The sequence below is a fragment of the Apaloderma vittatum genome, unplaced genomic scaffold, assembly GCF_000703405.1.
Source record: "Apaloderma vittatum isolate BGI_N311 unplaced genomic scaffold, ASM70340v1 scaffold41645, whole genome shotgun sequence".
Classification (NCBI taxonomy): domain Eukaryota; kingdom Metazoa; phylum Chordata; class Aves; order Trogoniformes; family Trogonidae; genus Apaloderma; species Apaloderma vittatum.
This window is the reverse complement of record NW_009719629.1, coordinates 838-25769: the sequence shown is the minus strand read 5'-3', so window position 1 is coordinate 25769 and position 24932 is coordinate 838. Positions and strand designations below refer to the sequence as shown.

The 24932-nt window shown below is 37.7% G+C and overlaps 1 protein-coding gene across 1 annotated transcript; it reads right to left on the bottom strand.

Moving 5' to 3' along the window:
• Positions 1 to 9430: 9430 nt before the first annotated feature.
• CTR9 (CTR9, Paf1/RNA polymerase II complex component) lies at positions 9431 to 24663 on the bottom strand (the record flags this gene model as incomplete). Its single annotated transcript, XM_009870689.1, has 24 exons — positions 9431 to 10161; positions 10419 to 10531; positions 10766 to 10862; positions 11084 to 11241; positions 11662 to 11808; positions 12352 to 12487; positions 13362 to 13433; positions 14963 to 15108; positions 15288 to 15404; positions 16158 to 16306; positions 16556 to 16643; positions 16825 to 17010; positions 17274 to 17362; positions 18051 to 18234; positions 18342 to 18470; positions 18572 to 18661; positions 19413 to 19649; positions 19767 to 19874; positions 20334 to 20441; positions 21793 to 21941; positions 22503 to 22592; positions 23193 to 23310; positions 23752 to 23991; positions 24565 to 24663. Coding segments are annotated over 24 exons (3459 nt in total), but the record flags the coding sequence as incomplete, so codon positions are not given.
• Positions 24664 to 24932: the final 269 nt, after the last annotated feature.

Sequence of the window (24932 nt, the reverse complement as noted above, 5' to 3'; positions counted from 1 at the left end):
CTGCTCATTGCTTTGTGTCCGTTCTTGGGTAAGTCAAGATGCATCTCGAGTGGATGTCCTCTATACTCACCAAGGTTTTGCAGTTAAATACCCTTCATTGAGATGGAGGAACATAGGTATAGTTTCAAGGTTCACGTACTCCTAGTAGCAAATTCCACAGTTTTGAGAATTGAGTGTAGTAAGACACAGTGTAGTGAAATCTAGCGTTGAAATAACAAGGTGGTGTTTTGCTAATGTGTGTGTGTTCCTCCTAATGCTGCTTTTTGTGTACTTCAGATAGATAATGCACTTCATTCCCATGTGCTGCAAAGCTGAAGAGGGAGGAACTGCAAGTTATGAAAGAACAGTTCTAACCTGTAGCCTGCAACTACATTTACTTTAGTGGAGAGAAAAAGGCAATAGTAGAAGAAGGAAGTGCAAGTAAAACAATTCCCAGTCAACTTAAAAGAGACTAGAACCAGAACCTGCAACTGTTTTTGCCAGAGTTTTGGAGAAGGTTAAGCTGGCAGCAATAGATGTTCGAATTTGCATAACTAAGCCTTGTATTCTAAAATGTAATTGCTATGAACTTAGATACTTGTGTGCATGGAGGCTTGGCTGCTTGGCTTGTTTGTAACTAGTCACTGAGTTAGTAGCTCCATTAAAGAAAACGCCTATAGAATAGAGCATGACCAGAAATAAGGAATAGAATGCAACACGGTAGAAAATACTACTAAACTGCAGAACTGCTCTCTGCTATCGGACACTTGCAAAATTTACCTGCAGTTGGGGTGATGAGATGTGGTTTCTCGAAACTGGTATGAAAGTGGTTCTTAGAACTGCAGTATGTACATCAAAAGTATTTCCATAGATAGCAAAGGGAGCATCTTGATCTTCAGCTACTTGTTTTTAGGGCCTGGTGGTGGTGCTTGTGATAGGAGTTAACCTGGAACCGGGCATGGGTGTTCAGTTGGTCTAATTTGTGTGGCTTTTAACCAAGTTGCGTTGTATGTTAAATGTAAGAGTGCATTCAATTTTAAATAGTAAAGTCACAGTCAAAATTAAACCAATATAACTGATCAATGATAATGGCTTTTGTTAGTATTAATTTTGGTAAATGTTGGGTGTAAGAACTGCACTTGTGGGAGGACTGGAGAAAAATTGTATATTACACCCTCCATACCTACTCTAGTCAGGAAGCTTACCTTCTGAAATTGGGTGCAGTGCAGAGTCAGGAAACTTCCAGATGGCAGAATTTAGTGAAGTGCTGAAAAGCATGTCCCTTAAGGGTTCCTACAAGAGAAGTTAGGGGCTGGTTATTGAAAATGAGCAATCACTCAGTTCTAATCTTTTCTGAGAAATACTAAGTGTAGTAGTGAGACTGCTGTTCATTGTTGCTAGTTATTGCAGTAGAAGACTAGATCTCTTTTTCAAGCTGCAGTTGTCTCTGGTACTTAGTTACATTATATTTGGCTATTTCAGGAAAGTGCTCTGTTCACAGTTCCCAAAAGTCAACACATCCTTATCAGGCTTTGTTTTTCTTAGGATAAGTTGTAGAAAGAAGACTTAGGGAGCAGGGAAGGAAAATTTTTGTGAGTGACTTAGCTGACCTGCCTTTTTGGCAGATGGAAACTTTCATCTCAGTGCTAGTTGCATGTGGAGGTTTTTTCCAGAGCAGTGAGCAAATCCAAACAATGATTAGGTAATATTAGACTGGCTGTTCCAGTCTTGAGTAGTAGTTGCTGTAAATTTTTAGGATGCATCTGAAACATGAATTATTTCATAGCTTATGTTGCAATCCAGGCTAGCAGCTGCAGTGGCTAATAAAAAATTATTTTACTGCCATTTCATGCTTCCTCTCTTAAAATCAGTTACTGGCGAGCCTGATGCAGCAAAGTGAAAGACAGAGCTTACTCTTACATGTACCCAGAAAAAAATAAATTTACTTACATTTGTGTGCTACAGTGCTTACTTCTAATACTGTTCAGCAAAGGCCTTAACTGCAACAAGGGGAAGGTTGGCAGTGTGTGGCACCACAGCTTGTCCCAAGTATTCCCGTTAACCTAGAATAAAGCAGGAGGAGGAGGTCCATACTTAAAAACTTATGAATAGCAGTAGTGCAACTGCTACAGCTCCCCTCTGCTCCACCTCGCTCCTTTTAGGGTGGGTGGGGAACTGCTGTGGGGCTGGCCATGGGTAACAGCGCCCCACTGAAGTGGGGAAGCAAGGGTGATAATGGAGAGGGTGCTGGGGAGAGAATAAAGCAGCAATAAACACTTGGCACCCCTGTGGGAGGAGAGGCTGGGCTATAGAGGAAAAGCATATGCTGCCTTGTCTTGAAATAATGTAGAATCGCTGAGGCATTAAGTGCAGCTGAGATTGACGATGCTCGCTGTGACAGAAAAGGAGGAAAAAAATTGTATGGCAGATCTATAGTTTCAGGTATTAGGTTTTCATAGAACTAGAAGTAGTAACTTAAAGGAGGCTTTATCAGTATGTCTTTGAGATTTCTGCAGAGTTCCGAATCTGCTTCCAAACCAACCAATATGACATGCCCAGAAAGCTTGCCATTGCTGCACAAACAGCTGCAGGGAACCGCTTTCCAGTTACAGCATCTCCCTGGATCCTCCTATACAGGTGTTACAGAACAAGCTTCATTTCTAAATGGACAAAATCAGACTTACTTCTACCTCTGAGGTTCAGGGACTGAAGAAGATTTCTTAGGTAGGAGTTCTTGGCTTTTAATTTGATGCTGAAGTGATAGAGGCTCATCTGGATTAATTTTACAGAGCCCACATGCATTTTCTCTAACAGACTCCATACAGCTGGTAGTTACGGACTAAGGAAAAGTTATTTTTAATGAGTTGACTAAGCAGCCATGACAACAGTTACACTTGGCATAAATATGTGGCTGGAGTGAGGAAAGGAACCATCTGAGTGGGATTTTTATCTTCAAATATTTTGATGTTTGTAACGATGTAAATCTTAGGTTTAGTTGTTTATGTTAGCAGTAAAAGTGCCTGAAGTGCAAAATTCCCAGAATTTTATTATCTAAGAATCTATGCAAAACACTTAAGTTTGTGAAAGGAAAAACTTGATTTGCTAAATTTCATCCTCCACACACTTTAGAGAATTTGTTCTGTTAGAAAAGAGGTTTTTCTTTTTGGTAGGATGAAGTAAAATTTGACAAATGAAGGCTAAGTTAAAACTGATGTACAGGTGAAGGGTTGATTTGCATTTCTATGGTGATTTTGCTGAAGTGGCAGCCTGAGAGCTCTTCAATACCAATACACACCCACAGAGGAAGAGTCCTGCTCACTACAACACTGTGCATTTGGGTAAGTTCACAATGTACTGTCTTTGGATACTTACCACAAAATTTCGGAGAATTCCACCTTGATTTCTCAGACACTAATTTGTTATTCTTTCACAGATGCAAAAGAATTAAGTTCAGCTGACACTATGGGAAAAAGCTTGCTGTTGTTATTCGGTGAACTAGCAGATCTAAAATACGGTCTGAAAAAAACCCTCAATAACAAAAAAAAAAATAAAAGCCAAAATATGAATGGAACTGATATATGGATACTAACTGTATGATACTAACTGTATGCAAGCCTGTTCTTGGAAATCTTCCTTTAAGTCTTACAGTGTGACCAAGGCTCAAGTAAACTTGATCCTTCCTGACTGTTTTTAGGGAGAAGGAGAGGGATAAATTACATCTAAAATTTGAAACTAATTCAAGTGTGTAATAATGTCTGAGCTACTGTTCTGCTGGGTGGGACTCCTCTGACTTAAATTTACCTATCCGAATGTTGAGTGTCTAGACTCCTTAGGCAACAGACAGAAACAGGTTCCTCAGAAGGTGACTCATTCCCCCTACCTTAGATAATGATCTCGGAGAAGGATGATTTCCCCTCCGGGGATGCCAGTCCATGGGCCTGTACGAGGTGTCTAGACTGCTCATTTTTAGATGTCTGAAGATACATGAAATTATTCTTAAATCACCTGGCCACGTAACACTGAAGTACAATTTGCCATAATTCCTGATTAACAGATACCTGCCCTGTACACACGTTGGCTGCTGTCCCAGTGCCCTGCCAGGAGGCACATCCTTGTTCTGACACTGGCTGAAGGCACAGCGTGACTGTCCTTGAACAGCATTAACAGCAACAAGTAACCTGATGATTCTCAAGCCTAAGTTCTTAAAAACACATTTATTGTATTTTGATAGGATAAAATAAAATGTGAGCACATAACAGAGGAATGTACATCAAAAAACAGTTTAAAAATATATTGGTGAAATCAGAGAAAACACCTGTAAGTTCCAATTGTTTGTGTCCATCTCTGGCTAATACACAGAAGTTGGTGTTAGCTTTAAAGTTTGTCCCCTGGAAAACCTAAGGCCCGCTCTGGGGACTAGCTGGGAACACTGAGATTTTCATATTTTGGCAGTCTCCACCACTTTTCAGTTACTTCAATTATTAAAAATTTGCACCGTATTTTGTGTTTGAAATGTGTCTGTCATGTCCCCTGCTCTCAGGGAACTAGGGTTACTCTGGTCTGACTGGAACCCTTCACAGTAGCTAATACCAAAGTGCCAGTGCGAGTCTGAGGTACCTCAGGAACCAGACAAGGCTTAGTATGCTTCATGGCCCCAGGAGAGTATCTTCTCTTGCCCCTGGACACTAGAAAAGCGAAGTACCGCATGCTCATTCTCTCAGAGGAAGTTAGCTGTCAGCCTTCCAGTGATTTACAACCCACTCACTTATGCTCATCTGGGTTTCTGGAGGTTTTTTTGTGGGTTTTTGGTTTCACATCCTCCCCCTTCCCAATGATTGGTTTGTGGTTCAGGTTTTTCTTGGTTGTTGGTGTTGTGGGGGGGTATTTTGCTTGTTTGTTTTTGTTTTGTTTTAAACAAATCATCATGAGAAGTTTCCACAAACAAAATAAACGTGATTATTTGGCAACCTCTGTGGTTGTGCAACTCTAACCACTGCCTATACTGAAGCTTTCCCGAAGATACTGATTAACTGCTTACAGGAACTACTCCAGAAAAGCAAAGTGGCTTTGCAGCCATTTACTTAAGACAGGAACTGGATCAAGGCATGCCTGGCCCAAAACCTGGCTCTTAACGTGGAGACAGATAGCAATGAAGATTAGCTTTTAGCTACAAAGGTTTAATTCTGTAAGACAATTCTGGCCCTAATTTGTTTGCAAGTTATACTCCTGGCCAGGATTTCTGCCTTTCTAATAGTAAAATCATGTGTTTATATTGTGGGGGTTTTTTAAATTAAACCTTTCAAAAACAAAATTACATCATCTTCACTAGCCTTTCTACTATGAAGGAGGAGAAAGAGGCTGTTGAACATGTTGGAGATAGTATCCTATTATTAATCAAGCAACATTTGCCATTTTATAATCAAGTAAGATACAATTTATGCTCCAAGGAACATGTAGATCAGACAAAAAGGGTCTGACATGAATTACAGGAGACTATTCTCCTGTTGTGAGTTAATGACTAAAAAAGGACAAGTCAGATTTTTAGTGAAAAACGTTGACCCAATCTCTATTCTGTTTTTTTAAGCAATTCTTTTTAACCACAGTAATGATTATACATGCTTTCAATAGTCTAATTAAACACAAGAAAATAAAATGGTCACAAACAGTACAACAGTTTAGCAAAATATGTTCTTGCATTATTATTAAAAGCAACAACCAAAGAAGTTAAATTATAAATATTATTTTAAAATAGCAGCTGGAAATCTGATCAAGTTTGAGTTCCAGTATTTTAGGTACTGTACAACTCAGTAAGAAATCATCACGGTAAACGTAAAAGGGAAGCGAGGAACCCAGAGGGACAGTTAAACAATAAAACAATCTTAATTCAAAGAAAAACATAACTATGATGAGCATTCTTAACCTCTCTCATAGTAATGAATGGAAGAAAAAAACCAGATGAACTCCATGACTATACAACTGCACCTTCTACAGGTTCTGTAAATACTAAGAAATCCTAAAGTTTCAGGTACTTCTAGTATAAGCCAACACAAAGTTTGAGCAGATGTGGATTGAAATTCACAGACAGGACAGAAATACTGCATGTTTTCAGTATACTTACTTTGAGTTCCTCTCCTAAGTATTCCCTATTTGCTCTTCCCTTAGATTCTGTCTCAAATTCAAATCCTTTTCTGTAGAACCACATTGTTTAGCTAAATAATAAAAGACTAGTATTAGGAAAGTGTACTGCTAGCTATGAGAAGAATAAGCATTTGGTTACATACCCTTTTTCACATCCATTTTGTCAACTTGTTTTGTAACCCAATTCAACACTGAGTTTGTCCTTGCTGACTGCAGCTCCAGCTGTAGGGATTTTTCCAGGCAACTTCTCAATTCAAGATTCATTTACTGTAAGTTAGCTACTACTATCGAACAAGTAGGTCATCAGAAAACATCGTAAGAGTAAAGAAACTACACAAATCAAAGTAGGGAGGAAACCTGTTTCAGAAAACCCACAAGTTTTAATATAAGGTGTCTACAGGATTTATTGACCCCTAATGCACCACTTTCAATGGGCGCAGGAGGAAGAGGTCCTGCTACAACAAGCATTGCTCTCAACAGTGAAATATTTCACATGGAAAACAACTTATTCCCAAAAAGAGGCCCTTCCTCATAAAAGAACTGATATAATTTTAGCTGGAATACATCAGTCTCGCCTTGTCTAAAGCATTCCTTGGAAGCACATTTCCAAATATATCCCTGTACCTTGCTTCTATGCAGACAAACTGCTGTTGTTGTGTTAGCAGAGGCAGACATTAAAAAGAGAACGAATCAATTCACATGCAGGTGTCTTTTTATTCAGCAGTGACAGCTACTCCTTCCCACAAAGTACTGACCTGGAAGAGTTTCTGAAAGAGAAAAACTTGAGTAGGTGGATTAAAAAAACCCAAACAAACAAAACAACCAAACAAACAAAAAAATCCTCACACCACCAAAAAACCATCCAAAGCACCCCAAAAACAAAACCAAACCCAACTCCCTGAAAAACACACACAACTCAGCAACTTTAAAATTTTTCTAAGTTACATCTGAAGTGTTTGTTCTGTGAAGATCCTTGTCTATAAATTTCAGGAATGAGGCACATCTTTTTTTAAGCCAACTGCTTGCTAACAGCTGCATGAGCCCTTTCTAACGGAGAGCAAAATGCTAAAGCTGCAACCGAGCTCAACAGGAACCACTCTTTTCATACAGCCATACAACTTGTTAGTGCATGCATAACAAACTAGGAATAAAACACTTCCAGAGCAAGTCAGTATTACACTTCTAACTCCCTGCATTTTATCTGGGAATGGATTAGTGCTATAAATAAAGGAATTTAATAGCTGCAAGCCAACCACCTACTTCAGAAAGCAGGGAATGCTGCCAAGAGAGAATGACGGCAACATTATTCCACCACTGCGCTTTCAAAAAACAAGCATTAGAAAATACATATTAAGCTAAAATACAGATTCCTCTCCAATTACAGCAATACGTGACCTTTTATATAACCTTAACCCTCCCATTAACCCTCCTAATCCAAAGGAAGCAAAAAGTAAAGCTTGCTCCTGGATTGGTTGTTTTTTTTTTTGTTTTTGTTTTTTTTTTTTTTTTCCCCTTTGCTCAGTACACGCCGGGGAAGAGAGAAGCAAAAGCAACCCCTGTCCTCTTTCTTTCCCTGCTGATTGGCCTCATACATCATGCATTTCAAGACTTTTCAAGTCATATCTATTCTTACAAGCCTCCTTTCTGACTGTAGAAATCTCAAAAGCACAATTACTGCTCAGAAAATCAATATATGGAAACACTTTTTATTTTACACTTACTGACAATATTCATCTCCAGATCTCAAGACCCACTCAACACTTTATCTACAACTTTTGCCTAGAGGAAATACATTTTGCTACATATAGCACCAAACCAAGACCTTCAGACCTGTCATAAGAAAGACACAGTAACATGATAGAAAAGGTTATGATAGTAGAGCTGTGTCTGAGACAGGAAGAGGTTTCTACGATGCCAGCGTTGTACATTTTCCTGTTGTTAAAGCTGGTTATTCTCACTGTCACTGCTGTTGGTGCTCCACTTGTTTCACCTTGCATGTATTACTTTTCTTCAGTTGCACTATTTTCCTCACACATTCTCCTAGCTTCAGAAGTGAAGCAGTGTGCCATCAAGCACACACACCTCATCTATCCACTGCTTCCCTGTGATTCTTAAAGAGGTGAGCACCTGGGTCATGACTCTCTTGACAGGAGAATGATTTCCTTCACGGGCCAGAAATCTTCCTCATGTATGTTTTCAAAGCAATCTAGCTTCCCATCTTGGATTGTCGCAATTCTTCCACCTAAGTGACTATATCAACAAGAAGACTGAGTCAAGATTCAGTTTTGCTCAAATCCAAGAGGCATGACAGCTGTTCTTCTACTCTGAACATTACCAAGCATTTAAGTTTTAGATAAGACCACATAGAGAAACATGATTCCAAACTGCACCAGAAAAAGAGGTATCTCAACTGTTCCACGTTCTGCGTTGTCTGCTATGGTTACCAACAGCCCATAAACACATAAAAACAACATACACAACGAGAACAGCTAACGCTCACAGCAAACCAGAAATAGCAGCATGGGAAACTTAACTTTCAGTTAGTACATGAACTATCTGTAGTGACAATCCAGACCTTGTAAACACAAAACAATATAGCTGAGGCTACACAGTTTATTAAAAAAAGGAATAAGGTACTATCCAGATCTACATAATCTTCTCTTAGTGAATACTGATCATAGGCCTTGATCGCTAATGAGGAAAGCCAGAAAAAAATTGCTGGACTGGTGCAAAATACTGAGTTTTTCAGAACTGAAGGAAGAAATCAGATTCACTTTAGTCTACAACACACACTCTGTTGTTTCTGAATGCATTATGTGCAAAGGCCTTAATTCCAAAAGCCATTTACCTGAGCTAAATTAAAGATTACTTGCTCAAAAGTGATTCCTTAGTCAAATTTAACATTTTCAGGTTTCCCACTTATATCTTTTTAGAGGCAAAATAAATCACTCCAAGCCAATGAGCAGGAACAGTTTATTGTGACACTGGTGGCTTTACCTTTCTTAAGTAATATGGAGTTCTCAGATTTGTTCTTTTTGCCTGCCAATTTAAATATTTCATCTACATCTGTATCATTACTTTATAAAATTTCTTTAATATTTGCATCTTTTCACCTGATTTAACACAAAAACAGAAGCAAAAGAACAAACTCTTGGAAACATAAAGAATACATTTGCCATGATGCAACTCCTTAATAGAAAGTAAGAAAAACCTCCCTACTGACCTTTATTCAGAATGAGGAAAAAGATTAATATCCACAGCTCTTTGTTCCATTTGGTAGGATTTTAAGATCCATCTGTGCACGAGTAAGCACAGAACACACGCTTTTAGCCACACCGTAACCACCTGAACAGAGATTTTAAGTTCCACAGTTTTTTACATGCATTCCATCCATGGTGTGCTCATTATAGCACAGGGATTATGTTCTTCGTCTACAGCAGTTTCAGTTTTAGGATACACCATAAGCCAATTTATAGAAACATCCATTAGTTGCTAACAGAATCACAGGAAGGTCTCACAACAGTTAACTAAAACATTAAGGTTTTTTTTAAATCACAGTTTTCAAATATAAAAATTGCATTTTCCCTATAACTGAAATGTATTTACATGAACATTTTAAAAAGATGGTCTGTAATCTAATCACTGTCATCTGAGCCACCTTCAGACCCCTCATCATTGGATCCCTCTGGTTCAGATTCATTACCAGATCCTCGGCCAGAACCCTCGTTGTCAGATCCTCTCTCAGAATCTCTGTCTGAGTCAGCACTGCGAGAAGCTGGGCGAGATTCGTTTTCTGAACCACCGGAACGACTTCTTCCCGACTGTACAGACTCATTGTCAGACTGCTCCGAATCTGACCGCCTCCTTTTTCTAGCCGACCTGTCACTGTCAGAATCCTCCTCAGACTGGTGGACGCTGGACCTCCTCGGACTGCCTGCCTCGCTACCAGATTTGTTTCTGTTATCAGAATCGCTATCAGAAACAATGCGTTTACTGTGCTGCTGTTCCCCATCGTCTGAATCACTGTTGCTATTCCTAGCATGTCTGTAGGGGGGAAAAAGTAAGAAGTATTAAAAATGCTATCTTTAGCTTAAAAATAAAATAATACAACAGGATTTGAGTAATGCTAGTGTTATCAGGATGAGAAGAATGAGTGGAATTAATTTGCAATGGAAAGTGATGCTGTGAGTACGATGGAACACTTCTCATTATCTTCATATTCTCTCATTATTAGCACCGCAGTTTCTCTTGACAGCATGCGCTGAATCTTTAGTACACACAAAGTTAATTAAGGTTCTTACCCATCATCAGCAATTTTGAGTTTATCCTCATCAGAAGAATCATCACTTGATGAAATGATGGCTTTTGATTTGATCTTTCCTTTCATTGAAGGAGGGAGACGTTCTGGTTTGGGCTGTATGGGATAAAAAACAAAGGGCTGCTTGTTCACGTGGCTGGTTAAAGCATAGTACGTGCCCAAATGCACAAACATAATAAGAAAACCAGACATGCTTTTAAAAAAATCTTCCATTTATTTTCACTTAATTCTAGATAGCTTCAAACATGAAGAAATCTGTCTCGACTGGGGTGATGCTGAACTCCAAATGCATATTTAGAAAGTGATGCAGTTATTCAGGGTTCAACTTACAGCCTTCTTCTTCTCTGCTTTGGGTGGACGTCGTTTTTTAGGTCTTGGACCGTTTTCATGTTCCTCATCATCACTCCCCTCATCTGCCTTCTGGGGTCTTAAACAGAAACGTATTTTAGATGACGTAAAGCACAGTACTGCAGGATCTTAACACAAGCAAAATAGTTGGTCTCAATAAATGTCTGGTTTATCAAGGTGTTACTAAATCAATCATGAGACCTCTTGACAGGGGATCTTTTTTTAAACTCTTACAAAAAACTGCAGAAGAACATATTTAAAAGCCATGCTATTTCTCAGGGAAGTCTAACATTCAGTTACCTCCTCCTCTTCTTCTTCTTTCTCTCAGTCTCCTCTTCTTCTCCATCTTGTTCACTACCACTGCCCTTCCTCTTCTTTTTCTTTCTAGACATGGGCAGATCTTCATCACTGTCATCGTTGACGAACTCATCAAATTCCCCTGCTCCTTTTTTGGAACGCTGTAATAAAAAAAAGCCCCATCATATAGCCTATTAGTCACCTTCCAGTTAAATAGGTACCAGAAAACAAGTGAAAATAGAAACTTTATCTGAACACATTTTCAAAGGTGTGAAAATACAGACCTTTTGTGCCAACTTTCTCATCATCTCTAGATGGATATAACTCAGAAACTGATTTCAAATTTGCACATAATGAAACATTTTTTTCCCCTGTTATTTTAACAATTGAATAGAACAGATATTGGTGATGCCACTATACTTGGAACTTTTAAGTATATCTTCCAGTTCACACATCTGGGTATTAAACCTGCACAATCTTACTCAGCAGAGCCTAGGAGCTTGAAATTAAAAACCTGTGTGACTGCAAGGGACCATGTATCAAAAGGGAAAATGAAGGAGATAAAAACAAATCTGTTCTACCCTGCCTCCACCGCCACCACGTTTTTTCTCCTTTGATCCTTCTACTTCACCAGTGAACATGAGAATATTCTTGGTTTTCTCCACATATTGAGCTCTTTGTTCCAAAAGTTTCTTCTGTTCTTCTTTTTCTCTTAGGCGCTTCTCTTCCTGAAAGAGAGAGAAAACCAACCATTACTACCGTATTTGCAGCACTGCAGTGAGTATAATCAGAGAAGTATTCTTTATCTGCTGCCGAGAAACCAGAAAATTGACTTTTGACAGTTTATGTCATTGCAAAACATCCACATGGGCCAGGGGAGAGTCTTCTACAAGCCTCTGCTGGAGTAGATAAAAAGTCCGAAACAACTGTTGCACTAAGTGCTTCCTCATCCAGTCTGTCAGTGCAGAAATTTCATGGCAGACGTTCTGGAGCACCAATTTTATTTCATTACAAAAACGTATTTCTGAGGCTATGAGGAACAAATAGTGAGTATCACCTCCTCATTGTTACATTTTCTGCTAGCGCTTACTATAAGTAAGAAAAATAGTTACTAGACAAAAATATATACATCATAAATAGCTACTAGTACCAGGTACCAACAGAGAGTAACAGCAGCATCTATCTATCTATACACAGTTATACGTACGCTTTCCTAAAATAAAGTCTAGGTTTTTTAAAAGTATAATATACAAAATGTAACAGAATGAAACCTGTTCTTTAAGTAGTTTTTGGCGAAGCAGCTCCTTTTCCTGCTCTTGCTTTGCCCGCAGCTCCCTCTCCTCTTCATCCTGCTTGCGTGCCCGAGCCACGTGATACTGTGCTTGACTCAGCAGGTCCGAGCATTGCCTGTAACATGCAACGTGTTCAAGGGAAGGAAGGTGGCAGACACATACCACAAGAAGAAACAGTTTTACAGACAGCCTGCGTCTGCACTATGTTCCTATCATAAAGGAAAAAAAAAACTACATGAAATAGCACAATAGAGGAATAGTACAGATTTCTGAGTAAATTGAACTACTTTCTAGTATACTAAATTATCTTGCAATATACAATATCAAAACATATGGCTTCACATTTAAAATTTAGTCAATCCATATACCAAACAAACCACACGAGCACAAAAGGAATCATCCCAACTAATCTGGACAGCTTCAGAAGTATTTAGCAGGAACTTGTATGGAATCACAACATACTAACAAACCTAATCAGAAAGGCAAGTACAGACTCCACTTTAAAAAAAGAGTTAACGTTGCATAAAGTGTTTAAGAAGTCTCATGAAACATCAAAGCAAGGTGCTTTTAATACCCTCTTAGCTAATGTTGCAATAACATTTCTTTTAATATTAAAAGATTAAAGGTTTTTTCCATACAAAGTGCTTTAATGCTACCCATCTAAGATGTAGAGTGCATGACGGCCAAGAGATGTTACTTGTATATGGCTATGAAAATCTTGCCATCAGGACAGCTACGGTTTTGCAGGCTCCAGCTCGTGGCAGACACCACATGTTGAGAATTTTATGCCACACAAAAACATTAGAAAGCAGAGACAGGAAAAGAATGGAAGAGTAATAAGGGAGTGACCCTGTACTTGTATTTCTATGTTCAAGAAACTGTCAGTTAAAATTTTGGAATGCAGCTTTACTATGAAAAGAACAAAATAAAAAGATTCCACTCAGCATCTGAATGAAGGACCTGTTTGTGGGTTTGGTTGGCTTTTTTACCTGGCTTCCGTAGCAGCAAGTGCCAAATCAAATCTCATCTTATCACCTACTTTACTCAAGTAACTGAAGTACCTGGAGGAAAAAAAACCAGCAAACAAAACTAAGCAAATATAGCATTACTTACATATTTATTGTAGTTTTGCCTTAAAACAAAGCATTCTCTCCTGAATTACAATCCTATAAAACTCAACTGATGAGGAGACCTCCTTGGTTTTCTCTGTATGCAGCCCCTTTTAATACAGGGGTATAAAAGGACACTGAGTTCTCCAAATTTAAAACATTCTAAAACTATGCTAGAGCAAAACAAAAACTGAGAAAAATTCTAAAGAGAATTCTAAGATTTCATTTACTGGCTCTTAGCAGTAAGTGCATTGCTGACCCTAGTAGATTTATTCCTTATCTGTCACAGCTTAAAGTGCTTGAAATGATCATAAGAAAAGGAAGAAAAGCTAATTTTTTTAAATCCTTCGAGAACAGCCTCCTTGAATCTAGTTAATGGGCCCTTGCAAATACAAAAAAACCCTTCAAGTAGGTGAGTAAACTACCATGAACAGTGTTTTGAAAATATTTTCTCCAATTCATTTAAAGGAAAAAGTCTTTCTAACTTCCGAAGTTGCCACAGTTTCTTCCCATATTCCATCAGAGGCATTTTAAATGAAGGTTTGTGCTAGACTGAACTCAAATTCTTGTGCATATGAAGAAAGTAATTCCTTGCTCAAGCTTTAAATTAAAGAAAATACTTTCCAAAATATGATAGACATCTGAATTTTTAGTTAATGGGCGAAAGTAAAAGATTTCATGAAACTTGCTCAAGACAATAAGCAAAAAACTTCTAAACTGAATTAAATTTAGAATTTAGGTTTGAATGTTTAGTTTGCATTATGTAGAACACTAGAATTGTGAAAGGTTTGCTTTAGTTGACAAAATTACTTAAAGACAATATCTATCCACACCAAAACAGCAGAGGCAGGAAGGCATAAAGTAAGCACCAGCTACAGCAGCAATACTGAGGAGAAGAATAAATAGTGGAAAGCTTTCTCTTCAAAGACAGTGGCAATTCGGTCAGATTAATCAGTTTTCCGCCCTGCATTTTTTTATTTTTATTTTTTAAGAGAACTAAAACATCTCAAACACACTTAGAGGAACTCCTGCTGTTCTTAAGCCACGAGAGAACTTAAGCTTTACTTGCGAACAGGTGGACAAAACTAGTTTGCAAGGACTACCAGTCACTAACTAGGCGTATATAATATAGTTTTGCTTTTTGACCTTATAGGTTGTTTTGGAAGGGAAAAAAAAAAGTACTAAATCCATAGAGTAATTTTGAACATCTTTTTTCAGTTATGCTCTTTCAGGAAGTGGTGCACCTTAGTTACAGTAACACAAAACCCTTTGAGAAATACATATTGGCCACCTGGTAAAATACAACTGGCTCTGGAGCAAACTCTGAATACGTAGTTTTGTCAGGCCCAAACTTTGTTTTCCTACTAGAAACTCTAGAATTATGTACAGTAAGGGATGATTGTGCTTCTAATTAGATTTGTGACTAATACTTCAAATTTACTGTAAGGGAATAACAATGATTAGAAATATATCACCTTTACCTGTGAGCTAGCTCCAGTTCTTTCACAGCATTAAGCACCTCCTTTAGATTGCTTTTTTCATCTTTCAGGACAGAGGTAGCCAGTCTTTGTAGTACTAAAGCCACATTAAACATAAGGACTGTATCACTTGGTGCCACATGCCTGGCCTGTAAATAAAAAAAGATGGTTTTAAGGTGTGCTACAACATGATACAGAGATACTGAAGTAACACAGAGAAAACAAGCACCATTATTTCAACCCCAGACTACTGAGTTTAAAGATAAACAAGTACGCATCAACTTAAAAGCCATTTTATTCTGTGTTATATGATGCTTTATATTCATACCTTTAACAAAGTTTGTTTGCACTCCTGTAATTTGCCACATTTGAAAAGCGCCCTGGCCAAATATAACAATACTTCAGTATTTTGATGCTTATAGAACTTCCTGAGACAGTTTTCATACTGAAATGAGGGAAAAAAAAAAAAAATCATGAAGTTGAGAGGTGACAATGGTTAGTTATCATGGTTTGCTAACTTCAGCAAGTATTTCTATTTCGAAAAAGCATTGCTGTTAATATGCCTTCTGTTTTTTAAAGATGTTTGCCACGCTACATGGATGCCTCCTTTTCACTGATCAAAAAAATTCTTTCTGCTATCGATAGCAAGTACCTGATTTTTCTGGAAACTGATAGCAGTCCAGAAAGCTCTGTAGGTCTTAAAATACAATAGAATACTTTGCAGGTACCATCTATTGTAACAAAATACAACAAACAGGACTCATTTTAAGAGCACTCAATTATTCTCTGCAGTGTGTGGGGAATAAATCTATTATTCATTCAAGGTATTTTACAAATTTAAATATATTTAAGATAGCAATTTCATATATCCGGTGCAATCAGTTAAAACACAAAACAAAAACCCCACACATTTCAGATAACATCAAATTTGTTCTGTCCACCTAGCTGAATAAGGTGGCATGTCAAGGGATATCTAGTTGTTCAAAACTGTAAAAGACAACCTGTTACTGTAGGTTTTGTGGGTCTGGAATTAAGACTTCAAAAAGTTACAAAACTTATCCTTTTCAGTACTGGATGCCTTTTGAACAACTTGTTAAAGTATTATTCAGAAACTTTCACAGCTGCTACGACAGTAGAAAAACATCTAGTAGAAGTCATCTAGCCCAACGTATTATGTAGTTCAACTTAGAGATGTTACCATCTGCACAGCACTGATGTACTGTTTCTGTTCCACGTAGATATGTGCCAGATTCAGCCACACATCACTGATATCTGCTGTTGCCTCTCTCACTTGGGCAAAAACATCACGAGCTTCACGGAAATATCCTTTATGCGCCAAGACAGCTCCTAAGGGGAAAGTAATATGTACAGCATAAGCTTTCAGGTTCATGTACTATGTCCTCCTAGCAAAGCAAACAAAATACATCCTGAATAAAGTCCCCCACTAAAAACTACGTGACGTAGCTGCCACATTAAAGCTATTCTTTCCCATGCTCCAGTACATAGCGCTCAGGCCCTGCAAAAACAATTCCATGTTAGGGCACGAAACATAAAAATATCATCACCTCTGAAGGAAAATTAGAGTCTAATACTCACCTATGCCATTAGCAGCATACAAGTTCTTCGGATCATTTCTGAGTACCTGCTTGTAGATCGCTAACGCACGGTCTTGATGACGTTTCTCCTGCAGAAAGAAGTATTCCAATTGATCACTCACTTCTATAACGGAGTATTAAAAGATCTACCTACAAGTTTTATGGACTACAAGATGCCAAATAGGCATCAAGGATAGGCTCCAAGTAGCTAAGAATATACAAAATTTAAATAAATAAAACCATACACAGGGCAGACAGATGCCCAACTACCTTTTCTCTGTCTCTTGTAGGTTGATGGAGAGTCTGCAACCAGACATTTCCAAGAGCCAGCATGGAGTAAGTATCGTTTTGTGTGGAGGGCTGTTTTAATATTCTTTCAAATTTCTTCTGTCCTGGACCCCACTCTTGTTTAGCCAAGTGAAGATTACCAATCAGGGACCAAGCATCCGGATGGTCCTAAAGAAATTTGCAAAAGCATTGTTTTATTCTTGCAAGGTTACTTTTTCAGGTATAAAATGCTATTTTTCTTTAAAAGAATTCTGTATTTAAAAAAAATTTAAAAATACAAAGAAACACACAGAGAGCAGATTACAGTAATTCTCTCTTCCTCCCACAGTTTGTGAATAAACAAAATAAAAATGCAACGTAAGATTTTATTTTCCTTTTGATAAGTTACTATTTTAAGTTTTTAAACTTTAAATGCTTAAAGGGTTACAAACCTGATTTATCTGAAGTGCTTCCTTAAACCAATCGGAAGCCTCATAAAAATTTCCTTTATCCCTAGCCATAGCTCCCAAGCGCAAGTAGCCTAAAAATAAAACCAAAATAATATGAAAATCAGGAAACGGGTTACAGTCATCTCAAAGAAAATACTGGCCATACATGAATTTCAAAAGAAATCTTTTCCTTGATCTAAGGACAGCAAACATTAAGACACCTTCCATATTCTATTCACAGGGAAACACACCACGCAAACAGAAATACTCATTCAAAACGGTGCTATAGACAGTGCAGATTTCTAAGAGTTAAAGTACTGTAAGTGTTTTTAATTCATTTCATAAGTGAAACACAGTTGAGAAACCTCAAAGAAAAGAGGGACACATCAGTTACATAATTCTCCTCCCTCCACTTTAAACACCTCTCCCATCTCTGCAAGCTTTGGGAAGGTGCTTTGCTGGGGGTGAGGAACAAGTGAGCAACAGCATCCAAGTCTAGATGAGCCAGTTTTGCTCGATTTTTTGAGTGTGGTATGATTTGCCAGTAACTAGAAAGCTTAAATCTGGAGATGGCTCGAACAATGATGCAAGTCTTAAAAGAAAAAAAAAAAAAGAAAAGAAGTGAAAGAAGTGGGGAATATAGCAGGTAGATAATGCAGACACAAAACTACTATGAGAAGAAGTTAAGACAGGTATAAGGGGATCAGACAACACTATATATGGGAAGATTTTTGGTATTATAAGAATGATTGTGGAACTAAAACACCAAACGTTTCTTACAATCAACGTAATTAGGATGCTCTCTTAAAATGTTTTTATACAGCTTTTCCGCTTCATGAAATTCACACATCGCCTCATATAGTCTGGCAAGGTTATAGGACGTTGTTACAGATATAGCATTGTAATAATGCTCATCATGTTCAGCTTCCGCTTTTGCACGATCCAGTGATGCCAAAAAATATTTCTAAAGTATAAAAAGAAAAAAAAAGGAATAAAGCACTCCAGAATACTCTTAAAGAAAAATTTCTGGGTGATCAGGAAACTCAGTTCAAACTTTCAGTAATTAGATACCTTTGCTTCTCCTAGGTTTCCCAGCCTGAAGTGCAGAGCACCTACATTATTCAAAATCTCTGGTGGCACATCAGCCTGTACTTTCTCTTGCAGAATGCGTGTGGCTGTACCATAGGCTGACAGTGCACCCTTCACAAAGAAAGAAAAAGTGGATGAAAGAGAGAAGAGAATGAGCTCTATGTGCTCTTATGAAAAGCACACGTAATTCATCAAGTGTGCATTAGTAATACCTGTATATCAGTCTGTTCTAGAATTTGGGCTAGCTCAATCCATGCCTCTACATCATCAGGATATTGTTCTGTGACTTTCTTAAGATGTCCCTGAAAACCAGCAGAAAATAATTATGTCTCTTTCTGGACACGTATACTGTTCAGAAAACATAGAAATAAAATCAAAGCAAAGAGTGAAGGCATCAACCTTAACAATACAAAGAAATACCAAACCACAAAGAATACCAAAAACATCCTAAAAATCTGCAGTTTGGTCACAAAAAAGTTGTATTAGTCTCCTTCCTTCATTATTATATTTTTCTGTAAAACGTAACACCTGCTTAAAGTCTTAAAGAAGCAGAAACTATTATATCAATACCAGAAGCTAGAAAAGTGTAACATTTTTTGCATTTATTTATCCAACACTAGATTTAAAACCCCATTTTAAAAAAGCATAACAATATCCCTCCCAGTTAAGCTAAGACAAGAGTATTCTGGAAATCACTAGCAAATTTGCTGTCTTCAGGAAATAACTAGCTAACTTACCATCTTCAGAGAATCTTACCATATATAGGAAGAACTCTGCCTTTTTCATAGTACCAAATACAAACGTGAGTCTGGGGCTCCTCTAAATTCCTGGACTTGCTTTAGCCAGAGCCCAGCAGGAGTCCCAGTTCTGTCCAGAAACTGTGACTCTCCAGACTCAGAAGGATCTCTTATGAGAGCCAATATTAAACATTCCACACCTACAGCCAAGTAATCCTGAGTTTCATGCAACTTAAGGTACAGTGTCATTTCAAGTCTGACTTTTAAGTTCAACTCCTGTACGTAGAAGTATGATGCTGGCAGGAGCAAAACTCACCTTTGCAATATCCCGTTTCTCCTGGTCTTCTGAAGCCGCATACAGAGATCCAAGGATTTTCATGGTCTCATAATTGTTAGGATAGGCTTTCAAAACTTTCTCAAAGCATTGTGATGCATTCTCTTTGTCCCCTCGATAAATGTACATTTGACCCAATCCAAAAAATGGAAGTACAAAAGAGGATGACGCAAACTGAGTGGCCTGGTAATAATACTGGAAAGCTTGATCATAATCTTCCTAATGAAAAAAGCAAATAAAGAACAGGTAGTGTCTTCAAAGGTAAACTTTGTATGAACGTTAATAGCACAGATTTTTAAGTGTAGTCTCAAAAGGGGCTCTTAAAAACTGCCTTACCTGTACGTGAAAAGACCTAGCCAGCTGATAACAGCTCTCTGCCTGCATCGCTTCAACTTCCGTATTATGGAAAGCATGAAGAGCCAAGTGTTGCACTTTACCATAGTCCTGAAAAAAATGAAGTTAAATGAAATTTGAAAGCCTTCATTTATGGAGAAGCGATTTATTATTTAAACAAGGATAGCTAAAAACACAAGAAAGCTTTCGCTATAGCACTGACTAAATTAGTAACAACAGATTTAGTTTTAGTAGTTACTGTTCTGTTCTCTATTTCATATGTTAAAGCACGAAAGAGGAAGGAGAGAGAAAAAAAGAAACAAACAAAAAAGCAACACCCCAAACCCCTTCAGGACATAAAGGTGACCTTGATATAAGTCAGTGTAAGTGTACCTCTTCTTGGCTTTCTTGAGAAAAGTTTAAACAAAATTTAAGCAAACAGCTCTACACTTCAACAGTTCCATATTAGGCACCACTTAGCCTGATGAAATGAGATTGAAACTAACACGAGAATCCTTGCTATTCAGAGATTATCAAGTATTTAACCGTAAAATTCCATAGACTTCTTACCTTCTTGAAGAAGAAGTGATTGGCCAAGTGATTTAACACCATTGGATTACTGGGATCAATTGTGTACGCCCTAGAGAGGAGTTGAACACCATTCTTGATGGAATCAGCCTAAACAAAACATTGACAGGTATCAGCAGCATCTCAATAGCTGAATCTTATTAACATCTTCACAAATTCTTCAGGCTAGGCCACTGCAGGAACTCTGACAAAACCTTGCTGGGCTCACATAGAAAAAGTAAATTCAGGCATTAGCTTTACTCCCTGCAGCATACAGGTGGGAAATGGGAAATGAAGCCATCACATAAGTATGCAAAAAAAATAGAGCAGGACTTTCTAGGACAAAAAAAACCAAGAAACCTTAGTCTTTGTGTCCTTTGACATTTCACACTCACACCCTGATGGTCTTTCTTCTACCATTCAATGTACGCAGTTCCTATTTGGTTTAGGTTTCAAACTTCTACATGATTCATTCACCAGTAAATGAAAATATTCTTACATTAAAATTCTAAACAAGAAATTTGGATGTTGAATTAAGAGCAACTAGAACTTAAGTTCTAATTAAAAAAATGGTGTAAGTTTATGGTGTTTACATAGAGATATCAGTGTATCAACTTCTTTCCTGAAGAAATACAAATATTATTTTGTTAAAACATTTAAAGATCCCATCGCCCACTGATAACTTCTTTAGCATGGATTAACAATCTCCGATTTTATGATCCCAGTTAAGCTATACGAGCGTATCTATTTTTCTCATGATACAATATGTAGAGAGGTAGAATTGCCACTTTATCATAGCTTCATCAGCCTACTAAAAATTTTTCTTGCTTGATCTTCGGTTTACCACGTGGCATGCATGCCATGACAGCTTGAATGCAATTTTTAACACTTATTTGAAAGCTTGTGTTCTTTAAAGTCCAGGACTAATCTCCTGGGACTACCCTGACCTTCCTGTTAGCATGGTGGTCTTTCAAAAAGTATTCCTGATTCTCTGGAATATAGCTGCCATTGCAAGTGAGGCCTCCAAGTACAAACTGATTTAGCTCACCTTCACAGAGTCACAAATGACTGAGTAAGGCTGATTATCATATATATTATAACTACTTCTCATTAAAATATTATTTTGAAAACAAGTGGGTTTTTTTGCTTAAGCGATTGGACATGCATTCACACAAGTCACCACAAATGTTTATTATTTTAATTTAAGTAGTTAATTTAGCCTTGTTTTTCTCTACTTAACACCTCTATAAACAACAGAGTTGAAGATTTTTAACAACAAAGGAAAGTTATGCAGAAAGCACTACTCACATCACAAATACATATATATAACATCATTCAGTAGTGACAGACTTAAAATTATTCAACCACAAAAGTTATTACCCCTTTAAAAAACTGGACTACTTTGCTTTTTCAGATAAAAGGAAAGTAAACTGAGTATAGATTCTTGTTAAGTCATACCCACCTCTTTATTATTGAGTTCCAAAACAGCCAGTCCAACCAAAGCCCCTACGCATTTTGAATTTAACTCCAGAGCCCGGCTGAATGCTAAGCGAGCTTTTTCCAACTTGTTCAGTTTCACGAAGCAGTGGCCCATGCCTAATCGAACCTCAGCTAGAGAACAAGACGACACCGTTCAGAATCCCCAAATTCCAACTTTATGACTTCTTTACATTCTGAACACCAATTAAAGTGAATGCAGAATTTCCAATATTTCTTTGAAACTTGTAAAGCCATCTAGCAACTTGCTGTTTTTAAAGGCTGCCTCTTACACTTGACAGCAAAATTAACTTTAACAGATTAGTAAGACTATATTTCTTCATACACCCCACCGCATTGGTCTCTATCTCCAAAAGGCTCTGGAACTAAACAAACAAAAAACTACTTTTATGAAAATGTATCATACACCACCAGGAAAACTCACATCATGCACTGTAGGTAGAATTTTACTTTTCATGTCTTGTTTCACTATTAATGCTAACGCATCATTTTTTTAACCCTTAGTCCTTATTGCCTTCTCTAATAATTAAGGAACACTTCTAGTCAACAGAAACCTGAACTCCTCTATAAAATGGCTGAGGTTTTTTGAAAGCCCTCATGTATCTGAATCAGAGAGACTTGAGTTAGCCTGTGAGCACAGCAAACACTTCCACTGGCAAAAACTTTCTGTCTTACCTGGGCAACCTGGATTGGTACGCAATGCTTTCTTGTAGTAGGCAAGGGCTCCTCTGTAATCTTTCTTGTTGAAAGAAATGCATGCTTTACCTGTTGGAACATACCAGTTATGAATAAATCAGAAATACAAACAAACTTGTGGTAAGCTTGTGCTAAGCTAGTTTTCCAAAGTTACAGTTAAAAATTGAAAGAAAATTCAGTCAAATACAACTTATTATATTTGATGATACCAAGTATATGAAAAAAAAAAATCAAACATGGGAACACATTAAATTTACAGGTTTATGGTTTTCTACTGAAACTTAATTCCTTCTTGGTCCAGAGAAAAGTTAGCGAAAAACGTCAAATAAAACTGTTACAGCCCACTGACCCCTCACTACTGGTATCTTCACCTTCAAAAGAATCCACAGTTTCATTGGCATCATCAGGAAAATATAAATAGTTGGACTGGATGTATGCCCATGTGTCTCAAAAGATGGAAGCTAGCATTACACTTTTTCCCAGCTCTTCCACCTACATACACTTCTCAAGCTTAAGGTAATCTCTGTCATGTGTTTCTGGTGAAAAGTGCACACTTCTTTATCACATTCTTTCTCTCCACTCACATGCACCCTCTTCTTAAGCACATAATTCATGCCAAAACTCAACTGCAGAGACCAGGTTTTTAAACAAATACCCATGAACTCATACCGAGAAGGGCAGGAATATTATTCGGAGACTGGTTCAGCACAAAGTGGAACTGTGCATCAGCTTGGTCCATCTTATCACCTTCAAGAAGACAAAAGCAGGCTCTTCCCAACAAGTGATTCTAGAAGAAAAATTTGCAGTACATTTGTCTTCGTAAAATATAATGATCAGACTACGTGAACTATTAACTGGCTATGCTATAATGCCTTCTATGATTAATTTATTTCTCTTACATCAGGAAGAAAAAAAGAAATGAAAAGGGCCTTTATCACCCACTTCTAAAGTTTACATATGATCAAGCAAGAGAGTTACATCCAATCCTCGCCTTCCAACCCCCAAAAGTTGACTGACATAGTTCAGGTGTCCCTAGCTAGAATAATGTCCCATTATTCCTGTTGGCACCACACCCATTTCAGATACTTACAGGTTTTGTTTACATGTACAACACCGATAGACTTCAAAGCCTGAGCAGTTTCCATCTTCCTTTTAGTGAATCACTACTTGCTTTCTTTACAATTACTAAATAACTTACTATGGATTTTTAAACAGATTTTGGTTTTACCTGATCATACATGATAATTTTGTCAGCCATAGTATACAACAAGGTAGCCTGCGTAATGAGCTCCTTCTTGTTATCTTTGTTCTTCTCCTTTCGAGCCTGCTGGACATAGTACGCTGCCAGAGTATCCAGACACGTCATCTGGTCTTTTTCATGGTCTCTATAGTCCAAGTTGCCATCTATGCGTGCAGCTTCCAAGAGCTTCACAAAGTCTTCTGTTTTCCCTTGTTTGTAGTATTCCAGCTATACAACATACAGTTTTAAGAGACAACAGAACCCCAGCAAGTAAGAAACATATCAAATTCATGCTTTAGGTGTCACACAGATTCTTTTTCCAGAATGTAGGGATAAATCAGACAAATGCAGAGACAATGAGACAACGGCATTCCAGTACTGCCAAATATCTTTCTGTTACCATCCCAATTTAGTATTTTTAAACTAAAATCCAAGTCTTACAGCTATTTACAAGCGAAGAATCAATTGTTTTTCCTCTTAACTTCTTTGAATTTTTTCACATTTCACCACACTTTCCATAGTATAGATACTTCTTAATGAAGTGCATAATCAAAGGCACAAACCAGGAAAACTATGCAATGAGGAATAAAAAAAAAACCACCTTGAAAGTAGACCTCAAGCAGCATTGATTCACAGAAAAATATTAAAGTCAATATGCATATGTCAATTCAGAAATATCTGGCCAATAATCAGTGACTGAATAACCCCATTAAGTTCCTATTCAGAATTCCTTCTTATAAAATTAAGAAAGGATATTATCTGAATATAATATTTAGAAATATAATTTATATATATACTAACCGCTAAGGCGATCCATATGTGCAGCTGAGTGTGTTCCTGCTTCAGTATACTTATAACTTCGTCACCCTCAGGTAACTGATCGAAGTCAAGCTCAATAACCTAGAACCAAACAATACAGATTTTTTTTTTCACAAAGCATTAACACTGTCATCTACCGTACTGCTCAAGCTAGACATCTCAGAGCACAAAACATAAATACATTTCTAAGCCCACACTGAAATAACTTTACAGAGTGGACCAATCGCCCTTCCTGTGCCTACATGCTGATTTACAGAATCACAGAACTACTGAGGCTGGAAAAGACCTCCGAGATCATCAAGTCCAGCCTATAACCCAACAGCATCACACTGGCTAAACCACCGCACCCA